Source organism: Spea bombifrons, chromosome 2 (assembly GCF_027358695.1).
Source record: "Spea bombifrons isolate aSpeBom1 chromosome 2, aSpeBom1.2.pri, whole genome shotgun sequence".
Classification (NCBI taxonomy): domain Eukaryota; kingdom Metazoa; phylum Chordata; class Amphibia; order Anura; family Pelobatidae; genus Spea; species Spea bombifrons.
The window spans coordinates 111,536,130-111,558,750 of NC_071088.1; the positions used below are offsets into that span (position 1 = coordinate 111,536,130).

Sequence of the window (22,621 nt, forward strand, 5' to 3'; positions counted from 1 at the left end):
TATCCTCAGCACCACCTAACTTGCCGTCCACCCTGAGTTCAGCTGCCTCTCACAGCCCCGCCATCGTAGCCGCAGTGCAGGGAGGGGCGTCCATCACCACCAGTCCTGCGCCAGGTGAGCTTAAGACCAACTGAGGGTATGTTTTAAAGAGTGAGAAGCACTTCTAGGTGATATACTTTATCTGGTAACTATGTAGGAATATTATCGGTTTTGTAAGATTAAGCTCGCTTCAACACTGGGAACCGCCAATGACTTTTCTTCTCTTTAGAGAGTTTATATTATCGTTATCACATTGCCAGGGCTTCAAATGCCTCCAGCTTGAGTTCTTAAAGGCCAGGAAACAGATTTACAGGATTATATTTATTGCACAGCGATGGTTGTTGTATTGTAGGATTTAAACACTCCATAATATAATGAAGCTAGTTTTTGAAACTAGTGACTTGCTGCCTTTAACCCACCCAAGAACAGCTAGGGATTTGAAGGTGGGCTCTCAATACTATTTTCAGACAGCTGCATAATCATGTGTATGTGTTCATCTTCATTTATCTCAAGCTCAATATACCTGACTCCTTATTATACTGCCTTGTGGTAAATAATTGAATGGATCAGCCTTAATCACCCAGGTGGACCCTGACTCCATTAGATAAGCAGGACCTTATTAAAAGTCAGCTCGGTGTGTTTGAGCAGGGATGCCGCCTAAAATATCACGACTGCCTATAGTGTATTTAATGCTTAAATAAAAATATTTATTTTCCTAAACATAAGACAAGTCCAAGGACCTTATAATCTTTCAAAAAGGGGTTAAAAAAATCTGGCTCTGTTAGTGGAAAGCATTATTATGTATGTAGAGATAAAACTGAAGCAAGAACCCTTTAGAATAATTAATTTTTTTTTCCATAATATGGAAAGCATATATCATAAAATAATATTTTTTACTTTACTGTGGGTTTTTCTTCTGATTAGCTCCCTACTTTTGTAATTTGTCCTGATAATAAACATGCCATTATGTGACGGTCATTGTCAGCTCTGTAGGACTTGCTGCACGTTCTATAGGTGGTGACCGAGCTGCCTCCCCATATTAGGGGATGATTTTACATTAGCTTCCACTTATCGAGACAAAGTGCAGTGAGATGGAAACTGATGATATCCTTCCAAAACAGAAATATATACAGTTCATATATAAGTTCAGCTGCATGTTTTTGGATTATTTAACTTTTTAAATGCCAGGGCTGTGTTTCTTACTGTTCTGTCTCAACGGTGTATACCCTTTGTACTTACTTTCAGTTTAATTAAACTACAAATTATTATTATTTATAGAATTATATAGCACCATCATATTCCGCAGCAATGTACAATGTATAAACATGACATATCCACAAGTGTATCATGTAAATTTTGTAATTAACAGAAACAAACTTACTTTATTTTAGTCTGACAGCAGATCGTATAACCACCATTAAAAAAAAAAAACCAGCAGAAGCCCCCAATACTCCGGTAGACACAAAAATATGTCTGCTCACTGAAGCAATGTTTTTGACCCTGTTAAACACATTAAATAAAATTTAATCTCATTGCGCTACTAAGAGTTCACCAAACTGCCACACGGGGGAGCTATACGCACACAATCTCTATCTTCTTTCCTTGAGTCTTGAGAACTCCCCCTCGTCTTACTTTATTGCCTTGTTTAGTTGGTTTCAGGGCAAAATGATTTGAAGGCACCGTTCTGTCCTGTAATACCCCCTTTCCAATTTATTTTCCATTCTTTTAAGATCTCTCTTTTTCTACCATTGACAAATACTGTAAAGTTCTTAGCAGTGTCTGCTATGTATAAATGGATTGAGATATTAGGCTGCTGATTTCTTGTATAAGAAATGGTTTATTTTTGGTCATTTTGGTTCATCCCAGTCTCCATGTTTCTTTCTGTTTAACAGATCCTGGGACACCATTGCCATCAGAACCTGTTGGAAACACAGTAACCCCTGGCCAACCATAAACATGGAATGTTTCTAATTGGGGCGGCTGCAGTAAACAAAAAAGTGGATACATTTCACTGAAGTCCCGTTGGCCATTTCTATCTGGCCAAACCTGTTTTCTATCCCCAACATTATCCACAAGCCGAATATACTTGTATACATACAGTACTACCGGGGGGGAGTCAAGCTCCCCAGAAGTCACAAACACCCTTCATTTTATAAATGTATTCAGACCTACACCATAAAGTTTTTTCATTCAGGTGTGAAATGAGAAGGGAAGCTTTGCTGAAGCGCTCCAGCGATGTCACAGAAGAAGAACTCCGGACCGTGTGTATCCGCAGTAACTCAAGTGTGGGGCTAGCAGGTTATTGGTGGCGATCTATGGACTTGTATCAAGTGACTGTGGTTTGGTTTGACTTTCCCAGCTATCTGCTGATGAGAAGACACACAAACCGCACAACAGCATTCTGGTGTCCCTCCTGCCCTGCAGTTTATTGGCCCCAGAGCCCGTGACAACTGAAATCTGTATGTTTTGTTAAGATTTCTGCTTGGTGTTAAAGCATTTTAACAGTACATCTGTCAGATTTACAACAAATTCCAACAACCTCTAAGTTCACAGTCGACAAAACAACACAATTGGTATTTAAAATGTTGGTGTGTTGTGCACTCTATCAAAGATGATTCAGAATTGTTATTTCTAGGTGCTTTTTAACGTCCATTGCCATTTGGGTTTTTGGAACTACTTTCACCTCCCGAACCGTGCGCACACCAGCAGGTCCCTTGTATTATAACTGTGGGCTGTGCATGTCCCTGTGGTTACTTGATAGCGGGTGAGAATGAGTGCACAGGAGGTATTCAGCCTCTGCAGGAGATCAACCGGGGGATCTTAGTCTCACTCTATAGTATGCTATTTGACCCAGTAGTATGTTTTTTTTGCTTTTATCTATATAACATTTTTTAAAATCATTGTATTTTAAATATTTTAAGGTGAGAATGGGAGATTGGATGTTGAGAGTGCACTTTATAGAAAGGAGGCTGGGTAAAATTCTTCAATGCAGGTTCTCTTAAAGGGGGAGTATACTTTATTATAAAAAGATATATAAATATGTGTATATAAAACGTTTTGCAAGGTTCTTTCTTCTAGAAAACAAAACGATTATAGTTAGGCTTTGCCTATCAATTCGAAACAACTCATTCTAGAAATAATGGGGCACTGATAACCTCTGTATGCGTGCCGGTGGTGCTGTAAGCTACTGCTGAGGCTGATTCAATAAGGAATCTCCAAACAATACTTTATCCTCTTGTTTTGTCTATCGGGAAGATCATTACAAAATGTATTTCTTTGAGAAGAACATCCCCAGACTATAGCTGGGGGAGAAGTTTAGGAGTGTATCTCTTTGGCTATGTCTATAAGGGGATTATTTCTGCATATAGAGGTCAACCTCCTTGGGACTACCACCTGGCTATGCTGACTCCTGTCTGCCTGTTTATGTTACTTGTACCTTATCCTGTGTCTGTGCATCTTACATTTCCCCAAACATTGGGGTATTAAAAACTTTAAATTTAACATCTTTTATGGATTTCAAATGACTACTTTGTCTCAAGGCACTCGATGTTTTTGTTCAGGGGAAGTGGATGTGAAGTGGTGGAATTTTTGCCAAGAATCTTATGGTGACGCAATATAGTTTTTAGTATTCTGTCGTTTTTATCAACTATATGCTAAGAGGAAACTGTATCTAAAGTTTTAGGCAGAAAAGCCATTGCTAAATAATCTTCAGGTATCAGTCCTGTTTTTTGTGCAGATCGTATTTAATATATAAGAAAAATAAATGTTACTAATACTGGAATTATGGCAATTAAAACATATGATTAAATCAAGCTACAAAATAATAAACCATTTATCCTAATTTCCATGGAAGGAAATTCACCGAATAGATCACAACAACTTCATTTTAACTTAATGACAAATGAAAATGGCTACTATCTATAGCTTTTAGAATTTTTTCAAATATATCAAACATCTGATCATGAAATTTTAATTTTTTTCATAGTGTAAAAATAGTCATTGCAAAAATAAAATCGAATGTATCTAAAAAAGGTCCAGTGGTGAGATTTAGGCAACTGCATCGAAGGTATGTATTCATTTCCATGTTTACAGTCCATCATCTAGCTCTCTTAATACGGAAATTTTTACAAGGTCCTTAAAAGGAGATTCGAGAACCGTGCGCCTGCGGGGCTTTTAAAACAAAGCCGGCCCTGCGATATGTCGTTTCAGATGGAATGCGCTTGGACATTTCCCTGGAGTGTCTCCAGTCCCATAAGGGTTTGTCTTTGCTTAAGCACCTAAGGATTGTCATGGGGGGTTTTACAACGACTGGAGAGATTCTGGGGTTTATTCACTGAATGTGTAGTATGCAGAAGAGTTGAAGTTTCCATTATCTGTGAATTTTGGCAAGTTCTCCTGTAACAATGGCTGAGCTGGACCTGTAGAAGACATAGTCCCACGAATGAGGAGACTCAAGAATTCCCAGCTCAGACCTTCTTACAGGGGAAGCTCATGAGGGTTGGGAAATCAAAAATGCAGCTGTCTTTAAAACTCATATTTTAGTGAATAGACTTGTTTACATATTGGACTTTTTTTTCTTGCGTGTTTGAACTCTGCTACTCAAAGTGCTATATCAATGTGTTAAATGTTCTTCTTTTATATCTTCTTGGGGTTTCAGCTTTATTTAATATAAAGGTCAAAGTAAATCCTATTCAAAAAGTTAACGTGTTATATAAACACAAGCTTTCTATAAAATACATCGTGTTTCTGTATATTTGAATGTAGTCTTTTGTAATTTCTTCCAAACTAGGGGTTAACACACAAATTGCAAAAATGTATGTATCCATAAATGATTTCACTTGCGTGCAACCTGCCTCCACTGAACCATTTATCCTTACATTTCTTCCTAAGCATTTGCTAAAAGTTCTAATTTCACAATATACACGGCTTTTCAGGGTTCTATAAATATAAACTGAATTTGCTTTGTGCTAATTTGGCGAGAGGAAACATTTCTAAATATAATGTAGCTACTCGAGTGGGATAGCCCAGCCTCTGATGGAGTAGTAGATGTGGACAGGGGTGGGATAGGGGTTCAGTTGCCCGTATTAGGAGTCGGCTCTGGGAGTCAGGAATGTTTCTGTGTTTCCTGAGCGTTCTGCAACATCCGGAAATGCAGCCAGACACAGAGACAGCTTCATGCAGCGAACACGATAGTATTGTTCTTCTATTCCACTGTAGTTGGAAATTCCTTTTCTGCAAGTCTATTAGAATTTTTGTTTTTCAAATAAAAATACACATTTTTTAAGAAATCTATTTATTAATGCATTTTTTTGGGCCCAGCCTTATTTTGTGATGTTTAGCCCAGCTCTAAATATTGTTACATACATACTAGAGACTATACAAAACCAGCAGCTTTTCATGTATGTCTTAAATGTTTCTGCCAGGTCCATTTCTAAATTATATTCAAATTAAAAACTTGGTTACTGGTTACTAAGGCAAATATGTTACTCTACAGTATTATATCCCTAGAATAGAACACGGTGTAAGATTACAGGCAGGAGCTTCTTTACCAAATGAATATCACTTTGTGTTAGTTTCTAGTTTTATCATACACTCTGAATGTATATATTGTAAGAAGCACTGCACAAAGTGTTGGTGCTATATAAAGAAAAGTTAAGTAATAATAATAATGATGATGGTTTTGGAAAACACAACTAAGGAATTCTCCACTGACAGAATGTCATTGCTCTCATTGCTTGGTGAATCTGGATGTATACTATGATGACACTTAGCAGTGCTTTTGATTATTAAAGACCCCATTGCCTCTTGTTGCCTATATACAGTATAAATAGTATGTGCTTCCAACATTCTGAATGGCTGAAGAAGGATATGTTGTTGGTTTGGTAAATGGTGAGCAGGGAAGAGCCTTCAGGCGACTTTATGAACTATTATTGATCGCTATCTATGATTTAAGGAAATGTTTCAAAGAGAGGCATGGAGCATCCTCGTCCTGTTCTATTTAACATATTAGGTTGGGTTTACTTGTCATGATACATTTTGAGGCATTCATACATGAAAACCCAGTTCCTTTTTCAGACAGTCTGGCAAGAGTTGCTGATAACCGTATCGGCATAAGCAGTGCTACCATATAAGTAGACTAATGATAGGTCTAAGCAGTGCCCCTTTGAGGAATAATTAATTAATATAGAACAGTGATATCCCTATAAGATATTTTGTTATGTTATGTATAAATGTTTTTTTATGGCTTGAGATTGCCCCCACAGCAATGAGTGGAGAGAATCATCAGACTATATAACGAGGCAGTTGGCTGCAGCTTCTACTTAGCGTTCCAGTATTTTTTGTTTTTATACAACCTACTCTTATAATACGCATTCCTGTTTGGTTAAGTACCATAAACTGTCCCATTAACGTAGCTTTATGCACAAACTTTGATTGAATTCCTTCTCTGTGTATGCTTCTACTAGATTCTATTCCAGCTACCTCATATTGTATATATAAATAATATATACTATTTGTATTATCGCAGGTTTATGTGTTAACCCAGGGGGGCAGACTGTTTAAGCTTCTATAAAATTTTCAGCTCCCTAACGGGTTTCTATCTAACCCCATGTTTGGTTGTTACACTGTTAATTCCATTAATTGAATATAAAGCATTAATCAATCAAAACCTTTATTACCCATGTGTAAAAGTAATTGCCCCTTAAACCTCATAACCGGTTGCGCCAGCCTCGGCAGAAGCAACCGCAATCAAATGTTTGCTATAACCGACAATGAGTTTCTATGCGCGTTTGAAGGAAGGGTGGTAGCTTCTTTGGTTGATTTAATAACTAAGGGGGCAATTACTTTTTCAAATAGGGCTAGCCATATATCATTTATATATTATAACTATTAGTAACAAGGTTAAGGGGATCCTTCTCCACAATGAGTTTCTTCACAAAACTGCCATATTAAAAAGGTAAAACACTGAAAAGCTTATGGTATGCACTATAAAATGTTTAATATTGCCAACGCTATAGAATAGTTTGTTGAATTTAATGTTTGATGCACCACGTAGCTTTAGCTGCAATCATTTTAACCCCTTTTCCCACAAAAATGTACGCGCTAAAGGAGCAAGTTACTGCAGCAAAACGCAAATTCTCACAGGATTGACATGGAAATAAAAACTGCCAAATGTATCAACGTATGTCAAGAGACCTCTTTCTAGTGTTGATCTTGTGAGTAAAATGCCCTCCGGTCTTGTTATATGCGTACAGGGTAGCATAAAACATTCCCCCTTAGGAAAAGTAAACAAGTTATACTTAATCATCCAAATAAAGCGCAAGTGATGTCTGTAAACATTCATCACTTTGTCTTTATCTGGACAATATTTGCACAAACAAAATGTGTTTTGTACTAGAGGAGAACTGACATGTCCTGTACATGAATTAAAGTGTCTATTGATTATAGTAGTAAGTGTGGATGTTCAGGAGTCCTGCTTACAAATCCCCAATTCCTAATTATTTTCTGATAATAGACTGAGCCATCTCAGTGGAAATAAAATTAAAGATCAGATGTTTTGAAAAAGGTAATTAGTTTATTTGGTGATGGAAAGGTAGTAATAATTTATCTACACAATGAAGCAGAGCAGCTCAGAACGGAGTCTCCGGGTTCCTTTAGTTGGGATTTCTGCCGAGGGTCTCAGATGTCATTGGACCCAACTCTCTACCACGATGGTATGTGACCATTTCCAAGACAGAACAGATTGACAGGAGAAGTAGAAAAGGCACTTTCTAAAACCACCCAGCCTCCCCTCCAGGAGAACAAAAAGGAAAATATAATAGGTAACAAAAGAACACTAATACACAAGAGCCGCTCCCCTCCAGCTGGTATATACGATGACAGTTTAGCCGCTCATTACCATCCGGACAAGTTCTGCAAGAGATAAAAGTCACGTATTAGATGTTTGATAAAAGAAAGATACATAGAACAGGATGTGCACCCAGCTGTTTGTCACAGGACAAAAAACCCCATTCAGGTGATTTCTGCCTCAAAAGATTTGGGAGGAACGTAAGGCATACGATGCAATCCTTGCACGGAGAAGACATTTAAGCCTGAAATTCACAAGGAAGCAAAAAACATGTATCGTAGTTATTTAATTTGTATAGAAATCACCGTGGTTCTTTGACACAGCGCATGAACAAGCGCACAGCCCTTGATAGAGGAGAGGAAAGCTCAAGCACCGATAGGGGAGGAAACACAGCCAACCCCTATTAGCAAGAGCCTCGTCTTCCCCGGGTGATTGCAGCACTGGATCCCCAGCATCATCGTTCTACTAAAGCTTCACTATTTGCTACAGCAATGAGGAAGGGTTGAAATAGAGTTTCAAGCTAAAGCATCAAAGAAAGGACTACCATCTACAACATGGTATTCGCAATCATCAGCAGATTGCTCATAGCACAGAAGCAATAGGTTTTTGGATTGGAGAAGATGTATTCACACAAACAGTTAGGATTCGAGATGCTGCACACGCTCCATCTACTTCACTCCCATCACAAGCCTGGAATTATCTACATTACAGATTAAAAGGGTAACAGTTACTGCTCATTCTACAAACTCAGGCACTGAATGCTGAATTAGAACTTTATATATTATGTAAGCAGATCAGAGTTGGGAGTATTTCTGGGTCTATTTATTTTAATATAAAATGAGAGTTTTATTTATTTATTTTTTTTAGCGACAATAACAAATGGTTCTTGGACTTGTCTGTAGTTGTGCTGCCCCTATCGGCGCTCGTGAGCTTGCAAGCCCTAGTATCACATTAAAAGAAGTTTTGCTACAAAATCCAACCTGGCTAAAGGAACTTAAGAACTAAATACAACACTAGGATGGCCTTGTTTTCAATAAATAAGCAAAATATACAGAAGAGCGTCTTCCAAAAATAAATCAGGGAGTCATTTTCCCCATCATTTAATTTGCTGTGTGTATACATCATATAGAATATAGTAAAATATCCCAGTTACTCCATACTGTACCCAAGAATCAGCCTTGTATCCACCTTTAATGCTAGTTAACAAGAGCTCAGGGCTCCATCCCCCATACTATACTGCGGGTTTTACCATTCAGTTTGTGAAGTCTAGTACAGTTCTGCTTAATCTTGCACTTTGCTTTATCTATTACCCATCCACAGCGGTCAGACACGCCAGCTTAAAGCAAGGTTACCGTACTAAATAACCATTGACCCTGCTCTGGTGCAACACAAGGTATGAAGACAGGTTTCACCACACGGTCCTTAGAATCTATTATGGTTCTCAAGAGCAATGGTTGCGATTAAGGAGCATGGAAAGAGTTTCTTCCATGGGTGTCTTTACAAGATAACCCTCTCAATTAAGCCCTGTTAAACGAGAGCTAGTTTGCCCAAAATGTTAGTCTAGAAATGCTAATGGCACATACCGACTTAAACATCAATCACCACTCGCAGCCCACAGCAAACACACAATCCATGCTCACGGTCAATTTGGAGCAGTTAGCTGTCTCACAGCAGAAAGGGCTTGTTAGCCAAACTTGTTAAGTTTGCATTAAAACACGGCTTTTCGTTAGAGAGGTTGACTACTACGTAGTAGCTCCAGCACAGCGTAGAGCATGCAGACACATGCCAAAGAGTCCAGGAGATGAGAACAAAGAGGAATAAGAATAACCAAAATCATCAAACTCAAACCACGTGGAGGAACCAGCGTACCCATGGGGTGCGGTCACGCAGACATGATGTGCCTGACAAAGTCTGTAGGAAGGAAGAGCCGTCAGAGACTGAAGTTACCCAACACCAACATGCACCCCCTCCCGAACCACACAAGGACTCCATCTGTATTTAAACCCCCCCACCAACAAATGATCAACTCTAAAAAGGAAGGGACAAATGTTAAGCATTAAAGTACTTTAATCTGCACTTTTTGCTACTAAAATTATTTCACAATATGAAAACGTCCAACCGATCACACTGGCAAGCGGACGAAGATCGGAAAGGCGACATATTCCCGGCCTAAGTTACCACAGGGTGCTCCTCACGCGCTCGTTATACTTATGTTACGATTTGGCTAGAGGACCTCACTTAGGCTTTATAAATTTCCCTCATGATCAAATCAGAAGCGGGGCACCCAAAGAAGAAATCAGGTTCAATACAAGAACGAGAGTTCCATTTTGCTTAAACAAAACATGGTTTATAAAGAGATAGTCTAAGAAATCTCTCAAAAAGCCAAAATTAAACTGTGAATGGAATAAGAAACTTAAATATAAATTGTATGTCTATTTAGAGTTTTAAGAAAGCTTGACTACATGAATGTGCATAGCACTGGACTACTAATATCTAGGAATAGCTTTAATATTTACTCAACATGAAATTATTTTCAGGGAGGTTGTTGAGAACTGTATAAAAACTCCAAAATAATTAATTCATGTAGCATCTCAAAAAAACAAATGTACTTTTGGAAAGAGCATTACATCTGTCTCATTTACATTCTGCCAGTGGACACATGGTTGCTTCTCCCAGCAGACTAATTTCAGACAGATGGCTATACACAGTCATTCTTATATTTGAGGAAGATAGTCACTTATAGGACTTCCCCTTTAAGCAGACTGGTCACAAAATTGAGACACTCACCTTCGTAATTAATACAACCATTTGCATCTTCATGACCAGCGAGAAGAGTCTCCACCTCATCTTCACCCATCTTTTCTCCTAAGACACAGAAAGGTTTATTAAAAACAACGCATATAATCAAGCGTGGTCATTCAGCAAAGACGATAATGGAAAATGCAATAGGTAAAACAGGAGTGTATAAAATATGGATCATTTTCTATTAGGAGTCAGGTAATTACAAGATAATGTATCCCAGTGTAGAAAAGTCAGAAGTGTTATGCAAAGCCCAAGCTCCGATTACCGAGTGTAACTAGAACATGGCGCAGCTCGGCTCCCATCACGGTGCCGTTGCCTTCCTTGTCAAAGACTCTTAAACCCTCCACAAAGTCCTCGAAGGTGCCCTGGTCCTTGTTCTTCGCAATAGTCTGAAGCATGGGGAGGAATTGGTCAAAGCCAAGCAGCTTGGTGTTCAGCTCTGCGGGAGAGGGGAGATGTATGATCAAAAATGTTCCAGGCATAGCCTGTAGCACATACAGGGTTTATTTGCAATGATCAAGTATGAAGAACACGTCTTTAAAACAAACGGCTAATGATAAAGATCACATTCTGGCAACTGCCACACATGGAAAGGATATATCCGTTCTACAAACGCTGGATCCTCAGATAATGTTTCTAATAGAAAGGGACACACATAGTGATCTGGAATGATGCTTACTCACCTTCAGCCTTTGGGTTTCCCAGCACCTTGAGAACCTCTGCATTGGTGGGGTTTTGTCCCAGGGCCCGCATGACGTCCCCACACTGGTTGTACTGGATTTTGCCATCACCGGTACGATCAAAGAGGAGGAAAGCCTCCTTAAAGTCTGCCATGTAAAGAAGCAAAATACATTAATCGGCCTGAATTTTCCTAATCCACCTGAGGTTAGCAAATTTACCCGTTTGCATACTGGGGCAGGGAGCTGGGGGCACGCATACACTCATTCACAACAATAAAACAAAGCATCATTCAGAGAGAGTATATTCACAATGTTTGCTGGGTCAAGGTACAGAGAGGTCAAAGAAACCTGCTGGGTTTGCTCGGCTACAATGCAGGAACCTGGAGTGGCAACCTCCAATTCTCTAAGCCGTCATCTCCCATGATCCTCAAACTATGACAGACGCTGAGCAGCAACGCATTTTAATCCCACTAGATATCAAATTTAGAATTGTTTCTACATCTGTCACATCAAAGCACTTCAGTAGCGTCAGCTATCCCGGATCTAAGGTCTGAGTAAGGTTTGAAAACCGGGCAAACTAGACGGGCCAAAAATGGTTCTCAATCAGCCCTCAAGTTCTGGGTTTCTATAAAAGGGCAAATGATCGACTACTACGAGGATAATTTTGCGCACGTCTTTATTGCATGACATAATCCTTAAAACCAAGTCAAATGCAGGAAATAGTTAGCCTTCATAGATTATCGTTTCCCCGTCTCTGCATTTCACAATAACTGACTGCATGACATCTCTCTCTCTCTCCACCAGATGTGGGGCATGGATCAGGATTACAGCTTCCAGATGTTGGAGGAACGCCCTGCGTTCTGTATCCTGTATCTCTGGTGCTCGATAAACGTTAACAAGTTGTAGTTAAGCGACAATTTTCATTTCACCGCATTAAATATGCATCATCAAGGGCCAACCCAGTAAAGTTTCTCCTGCCAGCCGGGGACAGACGACCAATCACACAACTCATTTTACCTCAAACCAGTAACTCGCTGTTAAGTAAATTAGAACCAAGATTATATTGGTTCCTCCATATTAACACTTTAATTTATAAATATTATAAGCACTGAAGCTGTTATAGTATAGTCACGGGGACTGTGACAAGGCGACAGGCATAAGCAATGTAGAGTAAACAACTAAATGGCCTACGCATTGTGCCAGGGCCAGTAAGGCAGCTAAAAGGCGGCTGACAACCCCGCCGTCTTCACTCACTCGGTAACGTTTCTCGCAGTGTACGGTTTATTCTATAATGCAGTGACCATACGTGGAGCTGCACAATTACAGACACCCCTTAAACACTCCAGAGAGCGGGCTGGGAGAAAGATTAGAGGGTTAGATTAGTCACTAAGCAGTCTGACGGCAGCCACTTCCTGCCTGTGGCACTCCCTGGAGCCCGACCCCTCCTGCTGCATTCCAGAGAGGCAATAGTGCCCACAGTGCCCAAACACTGCACAGCTTCCTTTTCCTTAGCTCTTGTTATTATGTCTAACACACAGACACGCGTAGAGGAAAAAGAATAGTTTGTGTTAAGGCATCTCCCAGTGGAATGCAGGGAACAGCTCCACACGCCCCATTACCTTAAACTGAACAGAGCCCCTCCCCTGACAGCTCTGCACTCACAGGCTCAGGATGAGGCTTTGTTACCATATAAGGCATCCACAGAGCAGCAAAGCAGCCATTTTCTTCCAAGGGAGAGGGGTGTAGGCTGGGGCTGTGTCAAACCTCAACAATACCGAGTACGGCATACAAAACCCCCGCATCCCAGTAATGGATCTCCACAGCATCATACATCAGAACCACAAGCCTGGCCTGATCCAAACGCGCATCTTCTGCATGCAGACATCGTGCCACCATGTATTCCTTCAATAACATCGTCCGTTAACACACCCGGTGCAGACAACAGGCTGAACCCAAACAGGCATGCACTTTATCACACTTGTTAAGTTGTGGACTCTATGACAGTAAGGGGTTAAAGAGTAACAAGCACAACTAAACACACTATGTAAATTGATAGTGTCAACCAATTGAGAAATAACACCAACAGGGGTCCTCAAGTGTTAGACAGGAAAAGGCTGATGGGAGTTTTAGTCCAACTTAAGTAGTGGGCAGCAGGAGGCCCACCCAAAAGGCATTAGCAATCAGGAGTTAATAGTTGCTAATTAGGCAGGGAAATATATGGATAAAGACACCCGAGCTGGGAAACTATTAATAAAAAGAGATGCGGGAGGGGGCAGAGGTTAGGGGTCACTCAGGGCACTGAGTGGGGGTCCATAACACACTCCGCTCACTTACCTTCCAGCTGCTCTGAGCTAAACTCAATCTGAAGACGTGAGACAGAAGAGAAATAGAGATGCAGACAGGGGTGAGAGGGCAGAACAGGAGAGACAGAGGAAAGTACTTTTGGGAGGCATGATGTAAAAGCAGCCCTGACAGCCTGGCACGGAGATTACCACCTGGTGACATCAAAACCTCTGAGGCGTCACATAAGCAATCAGTAAGTGGTGCTCAGGTGACGCAATCCACAGAGCGAGTGTCCACTTACCGAGGATCTGATCTTCTGGGAAGTCACTCTGTTCAATGCAAGAGAAGTAAAAGGTATGGTGAGAAAGGGCACAAGGGAAACAGAGGGCGCGCCCCGCAATAACACCCGGCGAGTGGAGAAGAAGCACTACGGCCCCTGATCCCTGGGAGGCGGGGAGGATTGGGCAGCCATTACAGCTAAGGGACGGTGACCGGGAACATATAGAGCCGAGGGGGAATGCGGGACTCCGCGTCTGCTACATCAGGACAGATGTAATGGATAGACATTATCTGCCATGCAATGATTATCATCTCGCACTAAAGGGGCCCCTAAGCGATGGCTTCCCGCTCCCTCCTCACCATCTCGTCTCCTCTTCAACCTTCCGGAATGTAACAGACAAGCCGCCGCCTTAGCTCTTTCTACCTTAAGCTGCGTCACTGCTCTAATTCTTCCACCCAATCACAAACCAGATATTGTCTGACGTCAGTGTGAGCGTATATGACTACAGGAACGCTTTGCCTGTTTTGGTTTAATGATCCGGGTGCCCTCTGGTGGCGGTATTAGGATGTTGCCGGGGACGGAGCGCGCGGAATTACAGTTTATACAAATTTACGTCACATTTAAAATACCAAAATAAAATTATAATCTATAGGTTAATCTGCACAGCGGGGAAAATCTGCACTGACACAGGTGGCGTTACTGCAGAGAAAGCAGCTGCTTAGGGGCTTCAGTGGTTTAATGGCCTCCATCAGAGGTTGTGTGAAGGGTGGGATACAGATTCCTCATGCAGTTATATCAGTATAATATATTGCATTTAAAACACACACAATTGTCATTATAAATGTTGTGTTAGGTTATGAACATTTATACTGTGTGCCACTCCCATTGTACCGTGCTCCAGAATATGATGGTGCTATATAAAGATGCCTGGGAATCATCGGGGTCGCGGGAGCAGGGTCCTGACACGCCCTACTCCCTGCCCATTTCCCCTTTAAATGTGGGTGTGTCCTGTGATTTCAGGTGGACCACCCACTGACATTTGTGGACAGTCCTGGCCACCCCCCCACAAGGGTCGGCTACGGAGGCCAAAAGTTCCCAGATATGTAAATAAACCAATATATAATAATTGCAGATGGGGCCCCTTATATCTTTTTGCTCAGGACCCCCTAAAATATAATACTTGCTTGACCACAGAGGTTAAAATATGGGACAAAGCCGTGATGACTGCCACAGGGAAATGGGTTCATACATGTTACACGTGGGATCCATGTTAGTTACTTAACCTCTGCAGTTAGGATTATATCATAGATTAGGGTAGTCACTGTGTATTTTGGGAATCGTGTGCTGCTCCCACTGCAGTAGCGCAGGCTAATATTTTATTCTAGCAGTTTGATGTTCACAGAGATTTTTCTACTTCTTTTCCTCATCTCCGCACCTCTCTAATATAAATTGGTGTTATAGTAGAGACAACTCTGCATCTCTGGGAACAAAGCTGGACGAGGGATGATGCTCCTGGCACTTTAAGGCCAGGGGCTGCCAAATGATGCAAGACTGTCTGCTGACTGGATGCCCACAGCTTTTTATACTCACACACATACCTGGGAACTCTCCGGGTCTTGACCATGCTCCGCTCCCCGTCCATTTGCCCTTTAAATACAAGTTTACCACATTCTGCTTGCTCACAAATGAGTGGAAAACTTTTCTCTTACTTAGATCTCATTAGTGGGATATGGTACTTAGAGCTGTATGGTGTCCTTTAGCTGTGTCCCTGGAGATGGCATTTATACAGGTCCCATAGCAGCAGCCTGTGTAGCTCTACTGACTGCCTACACAAGCAGGTTAGCAATAATGGGGCCCGCTCTGACATCTACATCCATGAAAGTGTAACTCAGCACCTCCCGCGTCTGCTGCCAGGCCTGCGCCACTGCAGTTTTACACCATTAAAGGTTGTTGCCCCCCCATGGCAACAACATCATGTACCCACCGCAAGAGAAGCCATTTGCTGGGATTTTTCTCAGGGTGATGGTGACTTCTCAGCAAATGCACAACAGGCTTATTTAAAGCCCTGCAGTGGTTATGCGTGAAGGGCAGTTGGGAGGCGCGGGGCCCAGGACAACCTCTTCATTTATAAAGGATGGTCAGAATCTGACACTGGGTGGATCTACCAAACATTTCCCTGTTGGGCAGGGCAAGTGGGTTACTTGTATCCAGTGCAACATTCAGTTTGCCCGGCAGGGGTCTCCCTTGCACATACAGTGGATTTTATTTCAATCATTGTAGCCATCTTTACAAAAATAAACTTCCTGGGTAGGTTTAACTGTTAGGGTGTGCGTTTGTATAAGAAATATAAAGGTTTTTATTTTACCCATCTCATCCTTTTTCTGTTTCTTTTAAACTATGCCACTTGGACAAAAAATATCATACATACCTGGGTACTTTTTTAAACCAAAACTATTCTGTTATAGTGACTTGTTAGTGGTGGCAACTAAATGATTATCATAACAGAAAATAATGAAAATCCTTACTTTTCAGAGGGTAAAGAAGTTGTGAAATAACCAAGTTGTATTTAAACAGGGATTTCAATTGTGATAGATTGATGAGAGAAGCTCAAATTGGGATGTTCAGATATAATAAAACCGGCCAGGGCTGGCTATCTGTCTCACCAGGCAAATGCCCGATGGGCCACTGGCAAAAAGTGCCACACTCTCACCCGTTGTGCCGCCCAGCTGGATGCTACATCAGGCGGCTGCTGGCCTTAAAGTGCTAGGGCCACCCAGTCATTGCCAGTCTAGCCCTCTAGTAAACTCATTATATTCATTATGGAATTAACTTCAGACTGCGTCACCATAGAATTTGCCTGTTCATTCGGAGACCTTGAGATTGGTGTAAAAAGGAAAAAAACCTGGTTATGACAACCAAACCAAACTATTTGAGTAAACTTACATATACTCATGTGGGAATGCCCAGTTCTGCTTACACATTAATTCAATTCTAATAAAATAAGGACATCGATGTAACTAGTCCTGGCCTCCACTGCTTTTCTCGGCTGGAAAAGTAAAGCCAAATTGGTGGCCTCTGCAATGCCTCACACTCTCACTAGCTTTCTTGCCTTGGGTGTTACATAATAGCAATCACATTTGAGACTAATTCCACTTACTAAATCAGTTCACAAGAAATCAGGACACTATGAGCTGTAAATAACTGTATATACTAAGTGACACTCACTCCTTAACTAACAGTAATGGAGTCCAGTTGCGTGTTTCCAATCATTGGTCATTAGAAGAACCACCTCTCGCTTTGTATAATGAATAATGATACATAACTGCCTGATGATATTTTTATGGCATCTGATCACACAAAGTGATTTCTGATGGGTAGAAATATTGAAAGTAAATAAAATGCTGATAAAATTATTTGCAGTCGGCTACGGAGATACGAAGAAAGTCTACAAAACTGTCATAGCAAACGTTTCCATAAGGTGGCACAGCATATTTTTAAATATTTTTCACTTTTCCTCCCCAGTATATGCAAAAGAAATTATCTAAAGACTGCTTATTATATCAATGTACATTTGACACAAGGGCTATTTTAGCCATTGCCTTGTTACACCTTTATAAATCACCACCATTGCCATGTAATATATTTTTATGATATGGTGTTCTACAATATGAATATTCTTACTGACCTTTAAATAAATATAGTTCTACAAATTATACATAGTACATTTTTTTTTAATTTCCTACCACTAACACAAAGCTATGCTTGGTATATGGTGACATTCATCTTACTAAAGATTTTCTGATCAGAGAAAGGAAATAAAACGATATTTTTGTCCCTTGGCCAATGCATGAATCTAATCCTACCCTGGCAGTGAAATCACTATTCGGATTCGGGATTCTGTTGGGTTGTTGGAGGCTAGAAAGCATTGTTTGAATGGGTTTACTTTAGTGTCATTGGCAAGAGTAAGCACTGCATCTGTTCCCAGGACCGCTGAGAGGACAGCTTTGTCTGTGAGCCCCTTTGGGTGCTCAATAAAGTACAATTAATGTCTTTGGACATTACCTTTTATAGAATGGTTGTTTTCCATAAATGAAAAGAAACAGATATTTTCACAGAAATGTTAAACTATTATCATATGATGTCATATATTATACACCATATTGTATGAATTGATGAGGGGGTATTCCAGTTACGTCATTGGTCGTATGCAGTGATGACAATATTATCCCTTTACATAAATCTTTTGATTTTTCATCCTGTCAACTCGTCTGTGATGCCTGCAAGTCAGGCCAGTGAAAGCTTAATCTTCTGCAATATGATCAGTCTCAGCATCTTGACAGAAGAGGGACAAGGACCTACCGACCCAATAAATCTTCTTTTAAGAGAAGGTGCTAATCCTTTCACTGGCTGCAGCTGTTGGAGGAGAGCTGGCCTCCCCATCACAGAAACCACCTGCCCCTTTGTACACATAGCTCCTCACTGCCAACTCAGCACAGCCTGTGCTATTATTCGAATGCCTGCTGGCTGCGGCGCTGTTCCTTTTATATACTCCGCATCCCCAAATAATTTTACCCCAAATATGGTGCCATATGATAGGTGTCCAGATTGGTCTGGGTGGGATATATTCAAGCCAGTATGAGCTTATTGTATATTTATACATTAATAACAATTGGGAAAAAGTCTAATTTAATCAAACATTAAATAATCTGATGGCGGATAGGTCTGTGACACACTGTCTGCCTTGTGTGACTTTTAACCGACCTCATCATCAAACCTGTAAACAGGGTTTGACCTTTAATCTCAGGGTTCTTGCCTCACAGGGGTGACAACTTGTTTTTGGTTAATATGAAATATATTGCAATCTTGCCCCCCCCATAATAAGTTAAACTTAAGTTAAACTTATTAACTATACTGTAATAAGATCCTAATTGTAATCTCGTCCGAGTACCTAGTAACCAGTAGCACTATACTTACAGAATGATACAGAGTTTTTGGTTGCAGACTGTTGCAATCTCATGCCCTTGAGCTAATTCAATTTTTAGAGTTTTTGGCCAATTCCTTTTAAGGTGAGTTAATTGCAAAATGCACATATAGCCCCAATGCATTTAAAGTAAGAAAGAGTATAGGAGGAATTTATATGCTGAATAAATGTTGTCTGTACTCCCTTTACAGGCTTCTGTGCACTGGCCTTTTTTGTAAATGTGTGCAGGAAAGCACTAGTTAGAGCCCGCTGAGCATAATGAATACGGGGCCACTTTGGTTGGATTTGCTGAATGGGGCCACCACTTCCTTATGTTACACCCTGAGGATTTTGTCTAATCGCAAAGTTTACAATCTGGTTTCTGATTCAATATTATATAATGGTTTTATTACAGATGGATTAAAGACAAGGAGTGTGTTAATTATTTTTGTACTTGAGGGGCTGCTCTCTTTTTATGCTTGAACTTGCAGTCCAAATGATGAGTTTGTTCTATGGCGTCTAGCCAAAATTGCACACAAGGTTGACTAGTTTGTATTTGTAGGATCTAGTGTTAATTATGCACACTCAGATGAGCACACATTAACCTTTTTAGTATCTTTTCCTAGTGCAAACGGAAAAAAAATCCTTCTCAACACATGCACATGGGACTATAGTTCTAGGAATATTACTTGTGGATCATGGGGTTCTTTAACGCATTCTACAAATGTTCCTGTGGATGCATGCTATTCAAGTAGAGGAACAGAATCTCAGCACGTATTTGATGGTGTCATAATGACATCAAAGACATTACCATAAGAAGATGGTCATTATCATTGTTTCTCCCTGTTTGTTGCCACTTAAATTTTCATTATAATCCCCCTAGATCCCTTCTCAGAAACCATTTCAATATGTGAAGTTGTTTGACACCTCAATGCTCAAAATGCATTTTTGGTTTGTAATGTATGGAGAAGATATAGAAACCATGACTTAATCATGAACATGTAGCGTGTTTCTCTGGATAGACAAATTGTTGTATTCTATTATTATTGTGATGATGGCTGCTTGCATTATATGGGATATTATGGTCACAAGGGAATATTTCTCTACTTGCAATCACGGTGAAGCAGTGGGAGGCTTTGGAGCTGGGGGACATCATCTTAGTTTGTGCGTGCAGTCATGGGGCCATTGGGTATTCACATATAGCAGTGGATTAGGAGAAGGCAGCTGGGGGATTATCTGTAAAACTATTTTTAGGTGGGTCTTTGACCAAATATGGAGAAACAATCAGAATTAAAGGAGAGAAATAGATTAAGTGTACAGCCATTCCTAGAGCAGATTGAACCTGTAAAAAATGGAATAGAAGGGTATGCACTCACCAACAAGTAGAGAATATATCCATCTTTACTAATTATAATATATATATATATATATATATATATATATATACATAGTATGTAAAAATCTAAAACTGTGTCTAGGGCCTTCTGATAACTCAGACGCGGAAACAGGCTCCTAATGATGTTATTCTATTCACTTCTCTTTGAACTCATTCCCTTTTATCTAAACACATCCAATTATATGAATGTGGAGGATTTGCAGAGGTCACAAGAAAAGCTAGTCTAAAACTGAAAATAGTACAAATCAACACTGGTTATGTATATATATTACTTACTTGATCCTAAAAGGTAATTTCATTACTGTGTGTAACCCTGAAAGTCAATTATTGAATTACTGTTTTAACTGTAATCGCCAAACAAGATGCTAAAGAGCCGATTGTTAAGCTCTATTTAGCCTAACCAATACGTTCTATGCATTAGCTCAGGACTGAGTGCGTGTTCAATGAAGAAAGCAAATGCACATGAAATATGTTGACCCACGAGAATAGAACACACCTTTAGATAAAGAAAGAAAAATTACCAATATTTACCACATTATGGATTAATAGGTCAATTCAACTAACCTACATTACTTTAATAGGCCATGGGGTCGACTAGGTAGACTGGCTGATCATTGATATGCATGTTACAGTCAAAATTTCAGACATAACAATGGGAATGAAAATTTGGGTTCTTCCATTCCTGTAGTAAAATGGACGCACATAACATCAGAATCATTGAGAATAAAAAACATTGTGTCTCTCAAAAGTGGTATACAATACTGCTTATTATTTTTTTCTAGCTTTCATCTGCCTCCCAAAAGCATTTTGAACCGACAAAGGAGAGTGAAACTTACTTACCACCACTTTGGATAGGTCAACTGGAGGCTCCTTGGGTTTTTCAGGCGCTGGTGCTGGTTCCGGTTCTTTGGGTTTGGCTGCAGGAGCTGCCTCAGGTGCTTTGGGTTTGGCTACAGGTTTGGCTAGTGGCTTTTTTACCGGCAAGTCCTTCTTAGGAGGCATGATTAAACGCAGAGAGACCAGGACAGGACAAAGGTCCACAGATCTTAGCTTAAATAGCCTGGTTTATCTGTGACCTCACATAGACCAACCTTCAAAGGGGTACACTGGGGGGGGGGCTGCAAGTGTTAAAATAAGGAACTGACCTGCAAATCCCACAATCCTACTTTCCATTTCATATAGGACAGCCGGGTATGGGGTTACTGTGCTGGCATGTTCATAGAATGAGGCCACATGGGAATAACTAAAGATAATACTCTGCTTAGGTGGGGAGGGGGTGGAAATGATAACAGAGGGGAGGTAGGTTGGATTTCAGGGATCTATTCTAACCCATGCCATTAAGAAGGTTGTGGAATGCAGAATAAAGCAATGTGTGACATGATAAGGGAACATATTAGGCTCTTTGCTGGCTGAAGAGTCAAGCTATGCATTAGACTTTTAGCTATGCCAATCCTTTCATAGATATAATTCTGGAGCCAATCCAGGACTATCTTTTCTAGTACAAAAATAGGCTTTGTAGTTCCGTGAAAAGAAAAAAAAAATACACAGCGGTGGTCAGGACTCACGGAGTAAGGAGGAGTGGGATTAGTTGGAGTGATGTTGGGTGTTTTCTATAATGAATCACACTAAGTGATGATGTTCAGTACAGCTAGCATGACAGAGAACCTGTTTAGAGGGCTCACCCTTATGTGAGTGAAATAAGGGGAGAGCAAGAAGGGTCTTCCCAAATGATGTTACATGCCAGAGCAGCTGGGTCACAGGGTTTATATAGGCTACCAGTGCCTCCCACAATTATGTGTGTATTTTCACATGGAGCTTCTATAAGAAGTTATAAGATAATATGTTTATTGGAATTTTAGAAACAACAGAAGCAGAGATATCCTCTATTTTGTTTCACTGGTTCAAGAATATTTCCTTAGTAATCCCTCTAAATGTCAAATGTTTCCTATACTCGGCATTCACTTGGGTTCTGAGTTGATCTTTCATTGTGAAAAGCAGAGTGGAGCATGGCTTATATTATTGTATATAAATATTTTTATCATATTCTCGGTTGTTGACAGAAGAATTATTTTAATTAAAACAATCTGGGTATTTTTTCTATTGATGGTTAGAAATCATATGGTTTTGTTGCCATGAACGTCACTGAAAAGGGGCATTTATTCTGTACAATGCGCAAATAAGATTGCTGCTATGTGGGTGACATTCATCTCCACAAATGTCCCCTGAACCAAGGTGATGATTGGTAGGGATGCCACCTTTTTCCAAGCCATTTCTTACACAGTCTTTGAGATGTTGTGCCAGGTTATGGGGCTGGAGAATTTGCCTCGGGATGGCT

At 40.4% G+C, this 22,621-nt stretch overlaps 2 protein-coding genes across 6 annotated transcripts in view; one reads left to right on the plus strand and one right to left on the minus strand.

Moving 5' to 3' along the window:
- SMARCC2 (SWI/SNF related, matrix associated, actin dependent regulator of chromatin subfamily c member 2) overlaps positions 1–3,547 on the plus strand; it is a 19,747-nt gene extending 16,200 nt beyond the window's left edge. The window contains exons 27-28 of one of the 2 annotated variants that reach the window (XM_053455619.1): positions 1–114; positions 1,932–3,547. The exon at positions 1–114 is cut by the window's left edge and continues 270 nt beyond it. In XM_053455619.1, the coding sequence (XP_053311594.1) occupies positions 1–114; positions 1,932–1,993 (176 nt within the window). In that variant the 3' untranslated portion in view covers positions 1,994–3,547. The remainder of the gene's footprint in view (positions 115–1,931) is intronic. The other variant, XM_053455620.1, reaches the window with a different exon arrangement.
- A 4,045-nt stretch (positions 3,548–7,592) lies between these two features.
- On the minus strand, positions 7,593–21,303 carry MYL6 (myosin light chain 6). Of its 4 annotated transcripts, none has more exons than XM_053455622.1 (7): positions 21,127–21,303; positions 13,702–13,729; positions 11,371–11,514; positions 10,953–11,126; positions 10,673–10,750; positions 9,755–9,796; positions 7,593–7,950 (listed from the first exon to the last, which is right to left on the minus strand). In XM_053455622.1, exons 1-6 carry the CDS (start codon positions 21,286–21,288, stop codon positions 9,768–9,770), a joined length of 615 nt encoding a protein of 204 aa, XP_053311597.1. In that variant the 5' UTR covers positions 21,289–21,303; the 3' UTR covers positions 7,593–7,950; positions 9,755–9,767. The 4 variants fall into 4 exon arrangements, with proteins under 4 accessions (XP_053311597.1, XP_053311599.1, XP_053311596.1 ...); XM_053455624.1 differs by lacking the exons at positions 13,702–13,729; positions 21,127–21,303 and adding exons at positions 13,952–13,979; positions 14,290–14,416; XM_053455621.1 differs by lacking the exon at positions 9,755–9,796.
- Between the last annotated feature and the right edge of the window lie 1,318 nt (positions 21,304–22,621).